The 23,209-nt window shown below is 38.1% G+C and overlaps 1 protein-coding gene across 1 annotated transcript in view; it reads right to left on the bottom strand.

The window, feature by feature from the left end:
• The window catches only part of PKHD1L1 (PKHD1 like 1), a 152,809-nt gene that overhangs the window by 42,691 nt on the left and 86,909 nt on the right, over positions 1-23,209 (bottom strand). Inside the window, exons 50-58 of the mRNA XM_029923967.1 lie at positions 22,335-22,526; positions 17,197-17,348; positions 15,936-16,095; positions 14,711-14,882; positions 10,763-10,851; positions 10,273-10,421; positions 8,510-8,639; positions 6,842-6,960; positions 6,127-6,256 (exon numbers count right to left, since the gene is read on the bottom strand). Coding sequence (XP_029779827.1) covers positions 6,127-6,256; positions 6,842-6,960; positions 8,510-8,639; positions 10,273-10,421; positions 10,763-10,851; positions 14,711-14,882; positions 15,936-16,095; positions 17,197-17,348; positions 22,335-22,526 — 1,293 coding nt within the window. The remainder of the gene's footprint in view (positions 1-6,126; positions 6,257-6,841; positions 6,961-8,509; positions 8,640-10,272; positions 10,422-10,762; positions 10,852-14,710; positions 14,883-15,935; positions 16,096-17,196; positions 17,349-22,334; positions 22,527-23,209) is intronic.

The raw sequence follows: 23,209 nt of genomic DNA, 5'->3' as shown, positions 1-23,209 counted from the left end.
TCTCCTCTACGATTTTAATAATTTACTGTCTCACATTCAGGTTTTTAATCCATTTTGAATTTATTTTTGTATATGGCATAAGAAAGTCATCTTTCATTTTTTTGCATGTTGCTTTCAGCTTTCCCAGCACCATTTGTTGAAAAGACTGTCTTTTTCCCATTGGATATTCTTTCCTACTCTGTTGAAGATTAGTTGACCATAGAGTTATGGGTTCATTTCTGGGTTTTCTCTTCTGTTCCATTGATCTATGTGTCTGTTTTTGCGCCAATACCACAGTCTTAATCACTATAGCTTTGTAATACAGCTTGAGGTCTGGAATTATGATATATCTGGCATTGATTTTCTTTTCCGAGACTGCTCTGTCTATTCAGGGTCTTTTGTGGTTCCATACAAATTTTAGGATTCTTTGTTTTGGCTTTGTGAAAAATGGTGGTGGTATTTTGATAGGGATTGGATTAAAAGTATAGATTGCCTTGGGTAATGTAGACATTTTAACAATGTTTTCTCTTCCAGTTCACAAGCATGGATTTTTTTCCATTTCTTTGTGTCTTCTTCAATATCCTTCATAAGTGTTTTATACTTTTCAGAGTACTGATTTTTACCACTCTTGTTATGTTTATTCCTAAGTATCTTGAGAGTTTTGGTACATTGTAAATGGAATTGATTCCTTGATTTCTCTTTCTGCTGCTTCATTTTTGGGGTATAGAAATGCAAAAGATTTCTATATGTTGACTTTTGCATCTATGTTCATCAGGGATATTAGCCAGTAGTTCTCTTTTTTAGTGGAGTCTTTGTCTGGTTTTGGTATCAGGCTAAAAATGGCCTTATAGAATAAGTTTGGACGTTTCTCTTCTATTTTTTTTGGAATAATTTGAGAAAATAGTTATTAACTTGTTAAATATTTGGCAGAGTTAACCTGTGAAGCCGTCTGGCTCGGGACTTTCATTTTTTTGGGGAGATTTTTGATTACTGATTCAATTTCTTTGCTAGTTATCAATTTGTTCAAGTTTTCTATTTCTTCCTGTTTCGCTGTTGGTAGTATATATGTTTTTAATAATTTATCCATTTCTTCTAGGTTGTCCAATTTGTTGGGGTATAATTTTTCATAATATTCTCCTATAATTGTTTATATTTCTGTAGTATTGGTTGTTATTTCTCCTCTCTCATTTGTGATTTTATTTATTTGGGCCCTTTCTCTTTTCTTTTTGATAAGTCTGGTTAGGCGGTTATCAATTTTATCAATTTTTTTCAAAGAACCAGCTCCTGGTTTCGTAGATCTGGTCTATGTTTTTAGTTCCTATATCATTTATATCTGATCTAATCTTTATTATTTTCCTTCTTCTGCTGGCTTTAGGCTTCATTTGTTGTGCTTTTTCTAGTTCTTTTAAGTGTGAGGTTAGGTTGTTTATTTGATTTTTAAAGTAGGCCTGTATTGCTATATACTTCCATCTAATGGCCAGTTTTGTTGCATCCCAAAGGTTTTAGACCATTGTGTTTTCATTTTCATTTGCTTCCATGTATTTGTTAATATCTTTTTTAATTTACGTATTGACCTATTCTTTTTTACTAGGGTATTCTTTAACCTTCATGTATTTTTGGTCTTTCCAAATTTTTTCTTGTGGTTGACTTGAAGTTTCATAGCATTGTAATCTGAAAATTTGCATGATATAATTTCAGTCTTTTTGTACTTGTTGAGGCCTGATTGGTGATCCAGTATATGGTCTATTCTGGAGTCCCATGTGCACTTAAAAAGAATGTATATTCTGCTATTTTAGAATGAAATGTTCTGATTGTATCTGTTAAGTCCATTTGGTCCAGTGTGTCATTCAAAGTGATTGTTTCCTTGTTGATTTTCTGCTTAGATGATCTGTTCATTGCTGTAAGAGGGGTGTTAAAGTCCCCTACTATTGTATTATTATCAATTAGTTCCTTATGTTTGTTATTGTTTTATATATTTGGGTTCTTTCATGTTGGGGGCATAAGTATTTACAATAGTTAGATCTCTGGTTAATTATGATATAGTGCCCTTCTTCATCTCTTGTTACAGTCTTTGTTTTAAAATCTAGTTTATCCAATATAAGTATTACTACTCTGGCTTTCTTTTGATGTCCATTGTGTGATAAAGGTTTCTCCATCTCCTCACTTTCAATTTGCAGGTGTCTTTAGGTCTAAAATGAGACTCTTATAGGCAGCATATAAGTAGGGCTTGTTTATTTTTAATCCATTCTGACACCCTATGTCTTTTGATTTGACTGTTTAATCTATTAACCTTCAGAGAAGTTATTGACAGATATATATTTAGTGTCATTTTTTTACTTGTTTTGTTTTGTTTCTGGAGATTTTCTCTGTTCCTTTCTTGTCTTTGTCACTCTTGGTCTTTCCTTTCCACACAAAGAATCCCTTTTACTATTTCTTGCAGGACTAGTTTAATGGTCATAAGTTCTTTAGATTTTGTTTGTCTGGGAAACTCTTTATGTCTTTTTCTATTCTGAATGACAGCCTTGCTGTCATAGAGTATTCTTGGCTGCAGATTTTTCCCATTCAGTAAGTTGAATACATTATGCCACTCCCTCCTGGCCTGCCAGGTTTCTGTTGAGAGATATGCAGCTCGCCTTATGTATCCTCCCTTGTAAGTTAAGGACTACTTTTGTCTCACTGCTCTTAGAACTTTTTTCTTTATCACTATACTTTGCAAATGTAATTACAATTTGGTGTTGGCCTGCTTTGTTGATTTTGATGGGAATTCTCTGTGCCACCTGGATCGGGATATCTGTTTCCTTCTCCAGATTAGGGAAATTTTCTTCTATTATTTCCCCAGATAAATTTTCTTCCCTTTTCTCTCTCTCCTTTATTTGGGACTTCTATACTACAAATGTTACCACACCTGATGGAGTCACTGAGTTCCCTCAGTCTACTCTTGTGAGCCATAATTCTTTCTCTCTTCTGTTCAACTTTATTATTTTCCATTATTCTAGCTTCTATACCCCTTAGTAGGTCCTCTTCTCCTTCCATTCTTGTGCTCATTGCATTCAGTCTGTAAAATTCCAGTTATTGCATTTTTCATTTCTGACTATGTTTTTTAAACTATTTTATATCTGTGGTAAGGGCCTTCCTGAAGTCTTCCATTCTTTTCTTAATCCCATTGAGTATCCTTATGACTGTTGCTTTACATTCTCCATCAGGTATGTTATACAGATATAAATCTGTTTCGCTTAGATCTCTGGCTGTGACCTTATCTTGTTCTTTCATGTGGGATGAATTCCTTCATCTTGACATTTTGTCTAAGTTTCTGTTTTCTTCTTTGTGGTAGAAAAGTCTGTTATATGTCCTGCTCCTTAGAGTAATGGTTTTATGAAGAAGAGGTCATATAGTGTCCAGGGCCTGGAGCTTCAAGGAGGGTCTCTAGTGTTTGCTGCATGCCCTCTGCTATAGTGTTTTGGCTGCTCTATCCTTCAGGCTAGTTGTCTGCAGAGGCTCTCCTTGCCTGCAGTGGGCAGTGTTTGGTCCTTGGCCATACAAACTGTGCCAAGTTTTAACTTGGTTTGCTCTGGTCTGCTTGTTAAATAAGACCTGATGCAATGCCACTAGAACTTAAGCCCTGCAGAAGTCTCTGCAGAAGGAGACATGGTATGGGCAGCAATTTCTCCTGGTCTTTTAAGGAAGGGGTCCTCCATGCTGGGATTGGGGCATACTTGACTGAAAAGGGCCATACTGGTGGAGTGCAGCAGTGTGGGAGGTGGCGTAGGCAGGCTAGACAGCCAGTTTTCGGTGCTGTGCTGTTTACTGAGGGTGCTTCTGTGTTTATGCTGAGGGGCGGGGGTGGGAAATGATGCTAGGCAGCCCCTTTGTCCCCAGAGAGGAGTCTCCAGGCACACTGCCTCTCAGGGAAGAACCCCCAGAACAGCAAATCGTCTCCCTGCTGAGAATCCCAGATAGTTTTCAGATTGTTGTTTCCACACGGTCTGCCCCCACCCCGATCCCCAACCTTGTCTGCCTGCCTTCTCTCCAGGAGCAGGGCAGTGCCCTCAGGGCTCTATCCCAAGCAAGCCTGCAGACTTAAAACTCCAGGCCTTAGGAACTTGGTGTGCTGGGGACCTGCATGGGTCTTCTGGGGGAGAGGCCTGCCACCCTGGGACTGAGGCACTGAGGCTGGCTTGTTCAAGAAGGGCAGTCCCGCCAGAGCATGGGGGGGGGGGGGGGGGGGGGGGGGGGGGGGGGGGGGGGGGGGGGGGGGGGGGGGGGGGGGGGGGGGGGGGGGGACTCGAAGAGGGAGGCCAGGCAGCCAGTGTCCCAGATGAGCTGCATGTGGCTCTGCAGCTATGCTGAGGGACAGGGAGGGAAAATGGCGCCCATGGACTCCTGATACAGAGATGCATCTCCATGAATGCTGTTGTTCACGGACACTCCAAGAAGAGGGAACAATCTCTCCCTGCGTGTTGTAGGCATTCCTCAGATTCTCCCATCTGCCCCCCAGTTGTTTGCCTGCCTTCTCTCCAGGAGCAGGGCAGTGCCCTCAGGGCTGTATACAAGCCAGGCCCACAGACCAGTAAAACTCTAGTCTTCAAGCCCCCCTGGTTGCAAAAACCCAGGAAAGTCAGCTGCTCTGTTTTCCTAGGCAATAGCTTTGAGGAAGTGTTTTCCTTCTGTGTACCCCTGTGCGCTACGCTCTCTTCTGCCTTCCTCCACCACCAGGGCTCCCTCCTCTCCACAGCACCTCCACAGTGATTTGCTTCTTTGTCCCTCCTACCTCCTTCCTCCATGTGGCTTCTCTGTCTAGTTGTGGAGTTTGTTCTGTCAGCCCTCTGGTTGATTTCTTGGGTATTCAAAACGATCTGACAGTTATCTAGTTGTGTTCGAGGGACATGATGAGCCTATAGCGTTCTCCTACTATATCGCCATTTTAGATGCCCCCATAATACTTGTTAATTTACAAAATGAAATAAATAAAAATCATTTCTTCTATTTACACCAAAAGTATGATTCTAATCAGCAATTATGAAGTTATTGTTTACTTGGTAGTTCGCAATAACTTCAAATTATAAATGAAATCACTGTTGTAAGGCAAGTTGAGAAAATGAGGTAGAGAAGTAAAATAATTTGTCTAAGGTCATAAGGATAATCAGAAGAACATAGATATTATCTTTTCTGATGCCTTCACATTGGTTTGTTCCAATTTTCCTACAGCATATTTTATATCAGTCACAATTTTTACAAATGTGTAGTAGCATATCAAACACAGTTTGTACATTTACATCTTAATAATCTGTAAAACATAATCTAAATTACATTCTACATTTCTAGAACTCTTACTCAAAATTTTAAGGCAAGCAGGTGCATTTCAACAGAAGGAAATGTTTTGTAGTTTAAATGAAAGAATCTATAATGTCAAACTTCAAAAACCACTTATTTTACAATTACAGTGTTGGTCAACAAGACATTTTCCTTTTGATTAAAAAATGTTTGATATACACATGTGCTTCTATCAAAAGAACTACTGTAAAAAGTTCTTTGAAGTTTCTTTTTCCATGAAAGTCAAATATCTTCCTATACATCATACCACATTACAGCTGGAGTTCTCATGAGCATCAGAAGCATCCATATGGCTTTTCTAACATAACATCCCTTTTTGCTACCATTTCTTGGATTCAGATGAAGGTAGCCTGTCAAATGGGGAAAAGGTGGGTGCTGGGATAGCCCTGATCCTATAAGTTGAAAGATCATCTTCAGATGATTATGATGAATTCCTTCTGTCCTTGAGAATTATGGTTTAACCATTTTGTTGTAGCGTTTCCAAATGCAGTTACAGCTGAGAAATGTGTTAAAACAAATTAGGATAAAGATGCTCTTGAGTCAAGGATTCTTAAAATTCAGTGTGGATGAGAATCACTTAGAAGCTTGCTTAAAACAGAAAGTGCTAATATTATCCCATGGGATTTATACATTAGTCCTTGCTGGTGGCCCTGCAGTAGTGCCCCTTGGGCACTGCACCAATCAGAGTGAAAGGTTCCTCAAAAGTGTTAGGTTTTAAAAATCAAATAGCTGTAATTACAAAGGAGATCACTAAAAATGGGAGCATTTCAAGGCATTTTAATTACATATGTATTTAGTTAAAGAACAGATACTTACCACGGTGAGTATAGGAAAGGGTATCATTGAGAATAAGAATTTTCTGGTCATGCAGGACTTTAATGATACTTCTTGTTTCTGTCTGGTAGAAATCATAGCTTGTAGTTGTTATCACAATCTCTTCTCCCTCCTTAGAAAAATTCAAGTGCAAAATTCAGAAACATCTTTTAAAATGGGTTTCTATTTCTTAATAATAACTTTAAAAATTCGAATTTAATTTATATCTGATTAGCAACATGGTATTATCCGAAAGAACAAACTCTGCACTGAGGTCACTAAATAAAATCACAGGGAATATATTTTTAAGAAATTAAATTAAAGCAAATATATTCATATTTTTATTTAAAACTGGTCAGTACAATATTCTTAAGACTTAAATTTCCCCAGGTTTTTTTTTACATAATTAGCTATTACTTGATATTCCTGAAATATAGGAAAGACACTTATAAAAAATTTTTTTCATTTAAAAGCTTTCATATTTTCCTTTCATAATTAAAGATAAATAATGTTTTGTATATATTCTGAAGGACATTTAAAATCCCGATTTTTGAATGCTTACTATCAGGTCAGCTTCTGAGTATAAGTTAATGCAAAATATACATTTCTTATCTTATTAATCCTATGAGAAAATAAAGCTCCATGTGAATAAAAAAGAAACCTTTTTAAGTTGACCCACTATGTGTATTCAGTGCCCACCACATTATGGTTCCTGTACCTGCCAATCCACGGCATCCATTAGAGATAGGACTTTGGACCCCGCCTCCGCAGTTTCTGAGAGCTTAGTTTTATATATTGAACGTGGAATTCCATGAAGGTCCAGCTCCCCAAACACTCCTGAAGGAGAAATGCTTCTATTTATTCACCACATAGTACTGAGTTAGGTTCTAATATAAAATGAAACTGTTCATACAAGATGGCTTTGGCTCACTGACCCACTTCTAGGAATCAGGTCCATAGAAATTATAGCCAGTGCACAAGGATACATGAATGGGGATGTCTACCATGATAATATTTGGAAATATTGGAAAACTGGAATAAATCTAAATGTACATCAATAAGAGAATGATGGAATAAATTATAACATACCAATACAGTAGGGTAATATGGGAAGAGTGTTATCTATAAATACTGACCAGAAAGATATCCGTAATATGTTAACTGAGAAAGAAAACTGCATAGGAATACATTTAGTTTGGCCATGTTTTTGTAAAAGGCACAATACTATAACCGCAAATCAATATATGCAATCTGAATATACACATATGTAAAAAACGAGAAGACATGTAAAAACTGCAAATACAGATACCAGTTTCCTCATGATGGGGTAGAATTGGAAAGATGTATATTTTTCTTAAGATTTCTTACTGATATTATTTATGTTGTTTGAAATGTTACTTTTGAAACAAAAAAATAAACACACAAAAGTAAGTTTTTTTTAAGATGGAATTTGTCTGCCTTGGAACACTCACCAGTGGAAAGCTGACTCCTTCAGTGTGAAGCCATTTTTTATGCCCCTATTTACTGAGTGTCACTGTTTCACACATTGAGTGGCAAAGCAACGGCTGCACACGCTTGTTTGTATCTTTCCAACAGATATGCAGCAGTGTTAATAAACTTGGTTATTAATTATGACCAAATAATCCTTCTCAGCTCCTTTACTTTCCAGGCTCAGATAGGAATATGTATAACCATACATATCCAATCGAAAAGTATAAAGTTCCACAACAGTTGTGATTGGATAACTGATGGCAGAGTCAATTGATCCACATACTATTAATACTATAAGTAGAATAATGTGTTGAAAAGTTACCTTTTTAGGGAAAAGCACCAAATATGAGAAAGTATGATTATTTTTAAAAAGAGAAAGTTCTAAAGAAAACCAGATTGGAGAAATAATATACATATGGTAAGATTAATGTTAGTTTTGCAATGAATTATATTTTGGCTTCACATATATACATCTATACGTATTTTAGTGTGACATGATTTATTTAAAAATTTAAAAATTTATTTTAATAACCCTTTACTATAAATAAATGTCTATAAGAGCTTCTGATACCATAGTATCATGAACTCATAGGTATTTTAGTGCTGTATGTCTTAAAATGGATTCTCAGGGTGCCTGGGTGGCTCAGTTGGTTGAGTGTCCGACTTTGGCTCAGGTCATGATCTCACAGTTTATGGGTTTGAGCCCCATGTCGGGCTCTGTGCTGACAGCTCAGAGCCTGGAGCCTGCTTCGGATTCTGTGTCTAGCTCTCTCTGATCCTCCCTCATTCTCTCTCTCTCTCTCTCTCAAGAATAAATAAACATTAAAAATTTTTTTAAAAAATAACATAGATTCTCAAAACTGACATGATAGTTTTGGTATCTGGAAACACATACCTAAGACCTTTGATCCTTGATTTGGTCCTTCGGGCAGTGCCCACTCTGGAGTAGAATGATTTCCTCTAAGAACAATCTCTAATTCTCCTTTAAAAGGGTTATCTTCCCAGCCACCAATCAATCTGCCCCCCTGCAGTGAAGCAGATTGTTAATACTTAAAAATTGAGCAGAAAAACTTTTCACCCATAAAAATGGAATTAGAAAGATACTAGCAGCCTCCTCTAGTAAAAATGAGTGAAATTTGTTATGCAAAGAACAGTATTGTATCTGGAAGAGACCTTGATTTAACCCTGTCACTTTGGGATAGGCTGCTTAAATGAGTTTTCAAGGTCGGACTTATTAGCTAATGATTGTCAGTACTGTCCTAAAGCTGCACCTGCTTAGACCTAGACTAGTGCTACTGGACAGATCACATTTTATTTTAGCCCAATATGAAATACACTCCTCACACTTAATTCCCAGCTATGCCCAGTAGGAGGCCTCACTGTTTTGTTATGGTTTTTTTTTAATTTTTCTTTAAATTTTAGTTAGTTAACATATAGTGTAATACTGGTCTCAGTAGTAGAATTTAGCGACTCATCACTTACATACAATACCCACAACAAGTGCCCTTCTTAATGCCCATCCCCCATTTAGCCCATCCCCCACCACTTCCCTCCATCAACCCTAAGTTTAGTCTCTTCTGGTTTGCTTCACTCTTTTTCCCCCCTTTCCCCTATGTTCATCTATTTTGTTTCTTAAGGAGCCTCATTGTTCATAATGATAGCTATTACTAAATGCTTTCTGATTCTGTGCCAGGCATGATGTGTAAGGCTTTACATACATTACATCATTTGACCTTTACACTAAACTCTTGAATTGCTGTTATGATTTTCACTTGATAGGGAGAAAACTGGTGCTAAAAGTGGTCAAATAACTTACACAACATTCCCAACGGAGGTAAGGACTCAGTGGTGGCTTTAATTTACTTCAAAGCTCATGCATCTAAATACCAAAATGTTACATATCTTTAAAGCAGAAAAGGCCTAGTTTTAGCAAAGAAAAGCGACTACACACTTTTACTTTCTTAGGACACTTAATCGCTTTTTGGTTAGACCATTCTTTTTAATTAATAATAAAAACTGATAAAACAATTCAACTAATTATACTGTTACATGTTCAAGACTGTCTGAGCTTTATGCGAGAATGAGGTTATTGTTCCAAACAAATAAATATTTTTAGTAGTCTTCTCCTGTTTTCTTAATTCCATCTATGTCCATTCCTTTTAGGAAGCACTGTTTTCTTAAAAAAAGAAAAGGTTTAAATCTTTTGTTTTTTTCCACAACTCTTGGGGATTCTCTGGTTGTTGGACCAAGTTGTAGGGTTAGCTTTACCTAACAATAATACAAATATTCTACATAGGATTAAAACTTCACAATAAAAAGTAGTATAATTACTCCCTAAGGAATGTGTAGCCACCAGTTTAAAGGACAGCAGAAATATACTAAACATCTCATTGGATAGGGACAGTTGTGCTTTTTTAATTCACATCGATTGAACATGCTTTCTTATAATTTTTTTAATGTTTATTTATTTGTTAGAGAGAGAGAGAGAGACAGACAGACAGACAGACAGACAGACATAGCATGAGCGGGGGAGGGGCAGAGACAGAGGGAAACACAGAATCGGAAGCAGACTCCGGGCTCTGAGCTGTGAGCTGCCAGCATAGAGCCTGATGCGGGGCTCAAACTCATGAACTCCAAGATCATGACCTTCCCTCTTACCTGAAGTAATATGTAGGTAGCATTCAGAACAACCTTTCTATAAGAAGACTCTACACCTCCCACACTGTGTTTATCTTCCAGTTCTAGAACTCCCCGAATAAGGAGACTTTGCATTGATGGAATATCTGTGTCTGCCACAATCCATGTTCCTATAAAACAATACTTTATTATGAGAAATACAACATAATCCATAGACTATTGCTAATAGATGAAAACACTGACAACCTTATCAGTGAGCCCTTTCAAAGTCTGCAACCCTTTTGCCAGACGATGACTTATTTTTGTCTCCCCCAGGAAATCTACTCTCCTTAAATCCACATGAAACCCAGAAGGCTGGGTCTGGTACCCAGGACACAGTAATAGAATCCATCTCTTCACATTTGCTCTTTCCCCAAGGTGTGCTGCTTAAAGGTGGAATGCTAACTATTGTTGTGTCTATCCTAATGCCACGTAAACATAGACATTCATTTATTTAGGTCCACGTACTTACCTTCAGGAATAATCACATTGGCCCCTGCGTGAGGGATGGTATAATTATTTTCTCGAGATGATTGCCAAAATGAATCATTTGACCAGAAGCTGAAAAGAGAAGAGAAATAATTCCGTTAAGTATTATCTATATATACTTAAGGATCATCACCTTAGGGTATACCACTATATGAGATGTTTTGGGGATGGTAGAATGCAAATTAGAGACTTTATATTGTCACTAAGTAGGCAAGCAGCTATGCACAGTTGGTAGAATACTCAACACATATGATTACACATACAGCTTTTATTTCTCATGGAAGAAAACTTCCTTTTCACCTACAATCTGAATCGCTTTTTCTCCCACTAAATCCTCACACTGTGATACCCTAGTTTTGGCTAAGATGTAACATATTTAATTTCTTTAAAGATTTTACATGGTAGAGGGGCACCTGGGTGGCTCAGTCGGTTGAGCATCTGACTTTGGCTCAGGTCTTAATCTCATGGCTTGTGGGCTCAAGCCCCACATTGGGCTCTGTGCTGACAGCTCAGAGCCTGGAGTCCGCTTCAGAATCTGTGTCTCCCTCTCTGTCTGACCCTCCCCTGCTCGTGCTCTGTGTGTGTCTCTCTCTCAAAAATAAATAAACATTAAACATTTTTAAAAAACATTTCACATGGTAGAAAGTAAAAATAAATGCATCCTGGGGCACCTGGGTAGCTTAAGCACCCAACTCTTGATTTCAGCTCACGTCATGATCTCACAGTTGTGACGTTGAACCTCGCATCAGTCTCTGAGCTGAGCGTGGAGCCTGCTTGAGAGTCTCCCTCTCTCTCTCTCTCTCTCTCTCTCTCTCTCTCTCTCTCTCTCTTTCTCTCTCTTTCTCTGACCCTCTCCAGCTTGCTCGCTCTCTCTCCCTTTCTCTATCTCTCAAAAAATAACATAAAATATATTTTTTAACAGGAAAAGAAATGCCTCCTTTGTCCCTTTAAAGCCCCTTACATATATGGTGCTACTGCTGGGGAAAGAAAGAAGATATGGTCAGCTAGATTCTGTGAAGGAAGCGATGGAATTAGCGATGTGAAATGGCAAGGATGAGTCAATGGGGGTAAGCCCCTGAGCTGGGGGCAGAGCTGGCAGGTGCATAACCAGAGTGAGGGTTACCTTAAACTGAAATAGATAGGGGGCACCTGGGTGGCTCAGTCGGTTAAGCATCCAGCTTTGGCTCAGGTCATGATCTCATGGTTTCTAGGTTTGAGCCCCGCATCGGGCTGTGTGCTAACAGCTAGCTCAGAGCCTGGAGCTTGCTTCAGATTCTGTGTCTCCCTCTCTCTCTGGCCCTCCCCTGCTCATGCTGCCTCTCTCTGTCTCTAAAAATAAATAAAAAACATTAAAAAAAAAACCCTGAAATAGATATAAAAAGTGCTTTGGGGGAGAGGCAGCCTCCTCTTTTCATCACTATACTTTCTAGAAACCACCTCAGTCCAAATTGTTGTAAAGAATATTATTATAAATTTGATGATATTTTCCCACTGGAAAACATTCAGTCAGAGGTTGCTTCCTTAACCTCTAGTAAAAAATTTAAAAATTCTATGATTCTAATTCTGGAATTCTACAAACGGGTCAATATACAGTTTGGTCAAAAGTGTACTTGTATTATGCAACTGAATTACTAAGTTGTATCATTAAGAAATGTGTTAATCAAAAATTCTCTTATCAATATTTATTTTAATAGTTTTAAAAGAAGGTTAGCAGTTAACTTAGATTTACAATAATACCTTATTTTTCATGAAGCAATTTTAGGGAAGGTTTGTTTAAGGTTGTATCGTTCTAACCAAATAACCTGACCAGCATTGTACAGATTGTAATTGATTGTATCTAGCTTTTCTCAAGATTAATAGCCTTTCATTCTTACTATACCATGCATTTCATACATTCTTCTACTTGCTGCTCATTGTTATAACCAATAAAGCCTAATACTTCTTAAACTAAGCATATATGTGTTGAATAACTAGAGCTTTACATCCTAAACCTGAGGAACCAACTCTGGATCAAGATTTTGTTTGTTTTCACTGATAGTATTATCTGCATAGTACTAACTAACAAATCCAATTACAGTTATTTCTACAGAGCAGAACCCACACTATGCAGGGGAAAAAACCTCTATGCTAAGATATATACACCTAGTATAACAACATATTCCTCGATCACATTCTGGTCTAGACCCATCTAAATCTATTAGGGAGTCATAATAAATATTAATCAAGTTTTCAATAATTTTATCTACCTTACACTACATGAGGGCTTTTTGGTCAATAACCTTGGTGGCCCATGTCTCTTACAATGCTCTCTAGAGTCTTTTCATGAGCCTTTCTGCTTTCTCCACTGTCTTTCTGTAATGTTAACAGAGTAGCAAAAGTGGTCTTTCCAAAATGCAATTTGGAGTATGTTACTTCTCAGCTAAGAAGCATTTAAAAGCTTCTACTGCTTAATACTAACTGCCGGCTTGAGCTGAGTGGTCTGATTTCTACCTGTTTCCAAAACATTTCCAGGCCACTCTCCTCTGCTCACCAGGGTCCAGCCATGCTGATTTTCTCTTTGTTCCTGGATATGCCACACTCTTTCCCACTGCAGGGTCTCTGCCCAAGATGCCTCCTAGGCCCAGAACACTGCTCTCCCACCGTTCGCACCCTTTGGCTCTCAGCTGGAATGCCCCCTCCTTTCAAACCACCCCACGCAAAGAGGGTCCCTGCTATGCTGCTCCCTGTCCCAGCCCCTACCCACTGCCCTTATAGCCTTTATTAAAATCCACACTCATGTGCTTTATTTTCTGTTTACTTTTTTATTCCTTTGCTTGCTTCTGTTGGCATCTGTCTCTGAATAGAATGTGAGGGCAGCGAGGGCAGGGACCACATCTGTGATTTTTACAATGGACTCCCCAGCGCTCAGCACGGTGCCTGGGGCATAGCAGGTGTTCAGCACGTATGTATTTTTTAATGATTGGATTAATATATTTAAAAAGTCAATTATTCTTTTGTAAAATAGTTACTGTAGTATCTCTATATTTTGAAATATAAATTCACCTAATAAAAATATTGGGTTGTACCTGATGCGTAGTAGTAGGCTCTGAAGTGGTCACCGAATCTTAGCTTTTATCATCACTGACATTACTTTATGATTCTTATTTGGCCATAAAGGATACAAATATACATTAAATCAGGATCATACCTTTAAGGGCCTTAAAGACTAGTATAATCACCACATACTAGTACCAAGATGTATGGTAATTACCATAATACAAGGTAGAGATGATTCACATGAGAAATAAAGGTAAAGGGCTATGTAAATTTCAAAGATAGAAAAATTATTTTTAACTGGAAGAATTAACATATATGAGGAAATCAAACATTTGAACTATTTAAAAAAATTTTTTAGCATTTATTTATTATTGAGAGACAGAGAGAGACAGAACATGAGCTGGGGAGGGGCAGAAAGAGGGGGAGACACGGAGTCTGAACTAAAATTAAATAAGTTGTATTACAAGATTGGACTATGATAGTTATTCTAGACAAAGAGACACCCCTGTTAAGAAAGCATTGGATGAAGGAGGAGAATTAGCTTCTGGGGCTATTCTGGAAGTGCCATCAAAAGCTTTGGGATCTTGCATAATTCACTAAGGTCGCTGGTATCAGCTTCCTCACCTAATATAGTAAGGGAGTTGGCCTAACACTCCATATCTAACTTCCGTAAGTTTGAGATTACCAGTAACATTCACACATAATTTTTGTGAGACGGATTTTTCATTTTCTCATCAGGGTGGTTATAAGGCCCAGGTGAAGTAATGAGTGTAGGCGTGCTGGGTGACTTAGAAGGCATCCTGCAGGCCCAAGGCATTCTCTCAGCCAGGAGTGAGGTGTGAAAGAGTTCTGTCAAGTGCTATCAAAGGTATTAACAAACAAAAGGCCAATATACTTATATGAGGCTGGTCGCTTCCTGGGAATTGGTTTTGTTGCTGGGGGATGTACAGGAAAGCAATCCTGGAGGATGCAGCAGTAAGCTTGGAAATTAATAACAACATCTTTCACATCAGGATCCAGGGTCCCAGAAATGGGCTGGCTCTGCTCAAGGTCATTTCTTCCTGACACTGAAAGTAAAGGAAAGTTTTTAAATGAATATGATGATCAGGGCACCTGGGTGGCTCTAGTTGGTCAAGGGCTTCAGCTTAGTTTGTCTTCAGCTCAGTTCCTGATCTCAGGGTTCATGAGTTTGAGCCCCGCATCAGGCTCCCTGCTGTCAGTGTGGAGCCTGCTTCAGATCCTCTGTCTCCCTCTTCCTCCTCCCATTTGTGCTCCTTCTCAAAAATAAATAAACATTTTTTAAACAAAATAAATTCACATGATTATTAAAGAACTTGAATGCAGACAAAGCCATGAGAACTTGAAAATATTCTCTAGATAGTTTGGTCGAGCTCAGACGTATGCAACACATATGGAAAAATTCTGATGAAATAAATGCACATGTCTTATTGAGAAGCAGTCCGTCAAAGTATCTTGACAAAACAAGTATTTTGGAACTCAAAATGGATTCTTAAATATTTATAATCGCCTAAAACAATAAAAGAATAAAAATGGAAACAAAATATTTGGCAGCTTCCTTTGTACTCATTTCCTCTAATTTTGTGAAATAAATGTCAGGGCCATTTGTAACAGGGTTGGCGTTATCTCCAAACATAAAACATAAATTCTGGGGCGCCTGGGTGGCTCAGTCAGTTGAGCATCCAACTCTTAATTTCAGCTCAGGTCACGATCACAGGGTTGTGGAATTGAGCCCTGTGTAAGACTCCGCACTGAGCACGGAGCCTGCTTGAGATTCTCTCTCTGTCTCTCTGTCTCTCTGTCTCTCTGTCTCTCTCTCTCTCTCATTGCCTCTCTCCCCTACTCACTCAGTTTCTCTCTCTTAAATAAATACATAAATAAATAAATAAAATATTTAAACATTTCTTTTAAAAACTAAAATGTAAGTTCTTAATTCAACTCAAGGCATTTTTCAACATAATTTAGTCTCTAGTCCTTTCATTTGGCAAACATTCCTTGAATCCTGCAAAAACAAGGCACCGTATGACATCTTTGCTTCTTGAGGAGTTTTTTCTCTCCTTTTGACAAAGCATTAGAACCACTCTGGCCCAGTGAACACATACCCAAGTAGTAAAGAGTACTTGTGTTTGCTTCAAGGTGCCAGTCTCCATTCTTGCTAGTATTCCAACTCAGTGGATTTGAAGAGCCGTTCCTCGTATCCAGAACATTAAACATATCAGGACTTTGAGTGAAGTTATGAGATATGATTACATAGTCTTCTTCCTATAAAAGTTTTCCCCGAAATATGATTTCTTTTATATGTTAATATATTGATTTTTATGACATATAACTAGCCCTCATATTAAGACTTAAGTTTTAGTTTTAATTTGTCACCTTGCATTCATGTTTTGTTTAGCAACATTTTACACGTTTATGGAAATAATGCTAACTATATCCTAAGGCAACAAATGCCTTTCTCTCTCTCTCTCTCTCTCTCTCTCTCTCTCTCTCTGCATATACATACACTTACACATACACATATTTAGAGAATATTTTATTTCTATAATATCTGAAACATTTAAAACAATGATAGGTATTGTTTTTGGTTATACATACGTAGTATAAGTTGAGGAATATGAATCCCAGTTCAGGACACTGGTTACTACTAGAGGTGGAAAGTGGGGGAATGAGATTAGGGTAAGCCACACAGGGGACTTCCGCTTCATCTAAAAATATTTCTTTCTTTAAAAAAAAAAATCAAAAGTAAATATTCACAGAATGTTGGATTCAGATAGATCTAGATGGTAGGCATAAAGGACTTGGCCTGCTGTTTTTTGTGTTTGGTACATAAAAATAGAAATTATAGGGGTGCCTGGGTGGCTCAGTCCATTAAGCATTCAACTTTGTCTCAGGTCAGGATCTTGTAGTCTGTGGGTTCAAGCCTGGCGTTGGGCTCTGTGCTGACAGCTGAGGGCCTGGAGCCTGCTCCGGATGCTGGGTCTCCCTCTCTCTTTCTCTCTCTGCCCCTCCCCTGCTCTTGCCCTCTCTCTCTTCTCTCAAAAATAAATAAACATTAAAAACAATTTTAGAAATAATACAAATTATAAACCTTTTAACTGGTACCTGGAACATCATCAGCACTTAATAAATACTAGTTCTTATTATGGTAATAACAAAGGGATATCAGCTTCGTACTATGGGAATACGGCTGAGATTGTTGACTTCTGATTCCTACACAAGGTTTCTTTTTTTGGCTTGCTGCTTATGTAGGGTGGGTCATGAAGTTTGGGCAGGTCAGGATGTGAGGTGAGCACCTTTCATGCTGTATTCATGTTATATGCAATCATAATTATTAGAAGATGAATTTTATAGCTCTTTGTTTACCTTAAATCCATAGAATGTTGATGTATAGGATATGTTGGTTACGTGATCTACATCTTTAAAATACCAGTTAATGTGCTTTGCATTTGGAATCAGAGCCATCCAGCCAGACATATGAGTCAGTCGTTTCTTCTGAAAGGGAACAATGCTTGTGCCTGTAACAGAATGTAAAACAACCAGATAATCGTGATCTCTATCTCTAGAAAATTCCTCTTTTTACCAAGAAGAGCAAATGTGAAATATTAGCCTAGTCAACGGAAGTCTGTGAAGAAGTCAGTATAGCATTTCATTACTTGAGTTCTTAGGTTCTTATGTCTTTTTAACCGAAGGCACCAATGTTTAATATTCCACTTAGCTGAAATACAAAATGCTTTCTCACTTGGAATTCTGAATTGAGAGGGCATCGTTATTCCTTAGGGAAAGATAAAATTCAAACATGATGTTGATTTTGACTATGACAAAAGTGCTTAAAAATATTAACACAGTTCTTTAAATATTATTGGTCTAAAATATAATTCTGTCGTGGGGCCCCCAGGGGGCTCAGTCAGTTAAGTGTCTGACTCTTGATTTTGGTTCAGGTCATGATCTCATGGTTTCTGAGACTGAGCCCTGTGTCAGGCTCTGTGCTGACAGCATGGAGCCTACTTGGGGCTCTCTCTCTCCCTCTCACTGTACCTGCCCTGTGCATCCTTCTCTCCCTCTCAAAATAAATAAATACATAAAGACATTTAAAAAAATAAAATATATTGTGTTGCTATTCTTTTAATAACTTAGTTCTTCAGGATCCTTGATTTGCAGGGAATGCGAATACAAGTTGTAATTCTTTACTAGATTTCCCATATTTGTTGAGTTAATAAAAATCTGCAAAACAAGTACTAATGGAAAGTTTTGGTTTAAAGCTGTTAAGGATCTAGGCTACCACCACAGTTATCACCAACACCGGCCATGATACCCTGAATTTTGTGAACGGCAAACTTAGAACCTAAACTACCTCTTATGAGAAAAAATATTTAATTTAGCAATGCTTGTTCACGAGAAAGTGCCAAACAACTTCAGCTGAAGATGTGGAAAGATTTCTTACAATATAAAGAAGAGATCTACAATTAATTGCTCATATGCAGTTTTTTCCTATCCCTTCCCTCTCTCTTATCGTCTCTGTCTGAACTTTGTGTTAACTTTGCAAACTCTTCTCTTACAAATTTAGGAAGAGGAAGCTAGAAGAAAGACTATAAAATAAACTCTCATCCTTTTTCTTTGGAGAATAAGGCAAAAATTTCCAGTACGATGGAGAAACAAATTCATTAATTCTTAGGCTTGTGAATTAGCATTGCATTTTAAAAGGCCATGAGCAGAGACCCTAAAAACACACAGTTCCAAAAGACCTGCAATGTATGACAAGAACTATGATGCTCTGAATTACTCAGCAAGTATTCATTCCTCTCTGTTCCTTGAGTGCAGAGGAGACTGCCCAAGCCTGTTGATGTTAGGTGCCCAATCATAACCCTTTGAAAAGTGCTTGCTGAGTGAGGCTTGCCCTTGCAACGCAGGCAGCCTGCCCCAGGGAGCTGGCTCTCCTTTCAGCCTGCGCCCTGGAACAACCTGAATTCCACTGTTGGGGAGGAGCAAAGCCCACGGGGCCCCTCACCTTCAAGCAAAGCAACTTAGCTGAGCACAGCCAAGATCATCCAACCCCCAGTTCTCCTCCCCCCCACCCCATGAGAGTGAAAACAAATGATTGTAGATTTCAGCTATTAAGCTTGGGGATAGTCTATCAGGAAGCAATAGCTGACTTAGAGTTCATGAAAATCATCCACAACCTCTAGAATTTGCTCTATGTTTGGCAGAATCAACCTCCACCAAAGTTTTCTGATGCATGGAATTAGACTTTAGGCTGTACTTCCTTCATAATTGTTTTGTAAATAAAAGTAATTGTCATTTTTAAAAGTTCCTTGTGTTTCCTTAATTTTTTTTTCAGATGCACTCATTTTCAGTATGTTGATTTTAAGCATTTTGGACTGAAATTTGAAGTTGATATTTTAAAAAAATAGTATCATTAAGAGTCAGTGTCTCAGATTAATTTGCCATCTGGTCTATAGTAGCACTAACAGTGTCATAAATTAATTTGCCATCTGGTCTAACTTTACATATAAATTCTATATATTCATACATATATACATAAAGATACATTGCCATGTATGAGACACTTTGATAAAGATACTTTGATAAAGATATCTAAAGATATATGTAAGGTTACATAAAATCTCATTTCCCACTGTTCTAGTATATTTTTTGAACTTTTTATTCATTTAGTATATATATAAAAACAAGTGATCTTTTTTTCTGTTTTTAATTTTTAGTACTAAATCATTTTATTTGGATTTAATGGAGATAAAATAAAAATAGTCAAATTTGTGTGGCTATGAAAATGGATTTATTTTTTATGTCACATTATAAAGGAAATGGCATGATGTTTCCTCTACTCTGTAATCTGGTCTGAGAACTACAACTAATTCCATTGCAATTCAATGCTCACTGAGTCTCTACTATTTGCAACGTCTTGTATTGAGTTATGTGGGTGACAGAAAGATAAATGTATAGACTTGCCACCAAAGTGTTCAGTTTAGTAATCAAATAAAAATCTTCATTCCTGAAAGGATCAGGCAAAATTAGGCACAGAGAGACTTCACAAGAAAGCTATAGTCTCATAAATTCAGAAATATTAGACTTCTTAAATCAAAAATAAAAACACAAACAGGGCACCTGTGTGGCTCTGTCATTTAAGCATCCTACTCTTGGTTCCAGCCCAAGTCATGATCTCACTGTTCGTGGATTTGAGCTCTACGTTGGGCTCCGCTGTCAGAGCATGGAACCTACTTGCAATTCTCTCTCCTCCTCCCTGCCCCTCCCCCACTCTCTTTCTCTCTCAAATAAACTTTACAAAACACAAATAAAAACTTCTCTCTAAAATCATCACTACTACCACCACTAATAACACCAAAAAAAAAATCAACAATCACCAAAAACAAACCTAGAGACTTATAATGTTTAAATATTACTGCTAAAAATAAATAAAGACATACATTTTTTTTATCATGCTGTATATTTAAAATAATTTACTCAGTGGCTTGTATATCTTTGAGTCCTCTGTAAAATAATCTTAGACCATGTTTTATAAAAAACGAATGTTCAGTCAACTCACAGTATGTCATAAGGTATTTGGAGATATGATTAAAAGTTTTATGGTAAGTATTGATACATAATAATGGGAAATATTAATGCATTATCTCACTAGATAAAACAACCTCATTTGATTTTGATGTTTTGGGGTTTTTTTGTTTTGTTTTAGCTTATCTGTTTTTAATTGGAAGAAAACATTTGTAGATACTCTGCTTTGTGGGGGAATAGGCTTAGGGATCCTTCGGCTTATACCAATGGGTGAACAAGGCATAGAGACATAAAAAGCCATAGTATGATCACACCCAAGTTTGGGTAAACATGATTGGCACCCCAAGAATAGGACAGTGTAAAGGTATCCCAAGAATAAGGGGGTACTGAACCGCAAAGATAGAGAAGAGAGGGACGGGCAAAGTCCCAAGATAGGAATGGGGACAAAGGCTCCCATTACAAAGGTATGTGAGGCAAGCAAGATTCGGCATGCAGGGCAAAATGCCCCCCGATTTAGTACTCTAGCGGAGAAGCTGCTGTCACAGAATAGGGCCAGGTGAGGCAAAACAAGTAAATTGGACTATAGACCACTGCGCTGCAGGGGAAACAGCCCAGAGCGGAGATGGGTAACCAAAGAAAAAGTGTCTTGTTAACCTTGAGATTATGTCCCCCTATCTGTCTTCTTCCCTAGGCTAGCTAAGATAAATAGGCACGCTGCCTCCTATGGTTGTTAACAACCATCTGCCCATCTGCCGGCGCCTAGATTTTGTCTTATGTTGACCCAAATCCGCAAACTATATCTTCAAAAAACGCTGTTTCTTTGTCTCTTTATGAATGCCCATCACGTTTGTAAGCCTTCTGATCTTGATAAATATGGGGCAAGGACCTTATTTGGGGCTCTTGTCTTTTCCTGGACATGAGCCATCTCTCTCTTATTTTTTAATAATCCTGCTCTCTTGCTAAGAGAGAACTTTAGACACAGAGTCTATGACACTGATTAAAATATTGTTTATTGTACCACGGTCTCTAAAAGTTTAAGTAATGTTGCTCCATTTTGGACATCTGGAAATCAGAAGAAAAGGAATGGCTACGGAATTCATGTTATTAAGCCATTAAGTGGGCATACCCATTACTCAGAGAGTTACTGTATGACCTTTTCAATTCATAGGAGGAAGAAACTCTAGTTAGAATGTTTTAAAGTTAGATATAATAACTGATAACATCATAATAAATGATAAAAGAGTTGCTTCATGTTTACTGTTTTCTCTGCAGACCCACTGTCCACCATTCTCCATGAATTTGGACAGTGGAGAGCGGAGGAAAAAGAGAGGCAGAGAGGAGTGTGTAATGAGTTACCTATTCCCCTGACTCCCTCTCTGTGAGGAAGTAGGGGGTCCTTGGTGGGCTCCTGCATGTCTCAACCAAAGGGCACATCCCCATTTAACTAGCTTGTTTGGCTGGTGCAAATGCCAGAGGGATCATGAATAATGACAGCAAATTAATGCAACCGAGTCAGTAATGATGTCACGCTCATCTGATATTCCAGGTATGGTATCATCACTAAAACAAATCAGGTAACCAATACTCCCTGGCACCTGGTAGACAGCTGTTGACGTAGCAAATGCTTTCCCTGTCCCATTTCAATCAACAAAGATAATCAAAAGGGCCTGCCTTCACTGGCAGGGACAACAGCGTATTTTTACCATCTTGCTCCAAGGAATATGTCAACTTTCCGACTCTCTGTAGTAATATTATCTGGAGGTTCCTTGTGCAGCAGAACATCATGCTGGTCCATGCAATTATTCCATAACCTCACATGCCCATTTTGGGTGCGTCAGTTGTTTCCTGCCTGGATGATGACTAATACAAATATTATACTCCTTCCATGTCCCAAATAGTGAGTGACAACTCAAAAAGATGATGCTGAAAATAGAAAAACATTTAGGTTACTAGTTAGACTATTATATTCCACTTACCAAAAGAGTCTGAGAGAACCACATCCTTTTCAAGCAGAGATACTGGAGAAGGCTTGTTGAAAGCCAAACGGTGGAAGCTGACCGAGGCGTCACAGACAGCCCCAGGGAACCCAACGCTCCACTCGGCTTCCTGTGTGCAGTGGGAAGGGTCCAGCAATGAGCTGTGTGGAATGACAGTGTGTCCTCTGTGACCTAGGAGATGGACACAAACAGCATGTTTCTTATATCACGTTAGAAAACTAAAACACAAAACAACACCCCAAACTGTCTACAACAACATAGAGCTACTGTGGCCCACAGTACCAGTAACAAAATCTAAAAGTCCTGGTGATTTATTTTTTGGCATGGGGGAAGAGGACCTCATATGGAGGCCTTTCAGTGGACTCTCTGGTCAGGGAGATTATTGTAGATGTAGATGAAACACAGGATCCGAAGCATCCATGAGGGCCGAATAGTGATGGGAAGTAGGATAAGTAACTTATTCAAGGGCACACAGAAGGATTCAAATCCAGGCAGTCCGACCCTAGAGCCTGTACTCTTAACCAATGGACTGCCAGCTGCCATTAGATATCTAAGCTGAATTAGATAAACTAATAACGGTCACACAAAAGTTTATAAATGAGAATTACACAAATGTTCTCCCTCTAAAAGCCAAAGTCAGAACAAGAGTCAAGTCAACAACTATAGCTGAGAACTCAGTCTATTTGAATATTGAGATGAATCTTTTTCCATCTTACAAAGTTTCTCAAAAGGAAATTGTTATTATCTGTGGATTTACTGGTTAATTATCTCTTAAAGAATTATGCAGAATCACACACATAATCTTTATGATCTTACTTAGACAAATATATCATTAAAGTGTGTAAAGACACTAA

The sequence above is a fragment of the Suricata suricatta genome, chromosome 15 (genome assembly GCF_006229205.1).
Source record: "Suricata suricatta isolate VVHF042 chromosome 15, meerkat_22Aug2017_6uvM2_HiC, whole genome shotgun sequence".
NCBI classification, from domain to species: domain Eukaryota; kingdom Metazoa; phylum Chordata; class Mammalia; order Carnivora; family Herpestidae; genus Suricata; species Suricata suricatta.
This window is presented reverse-complemented; position numbering and strand designations above follow the sequence as displayed.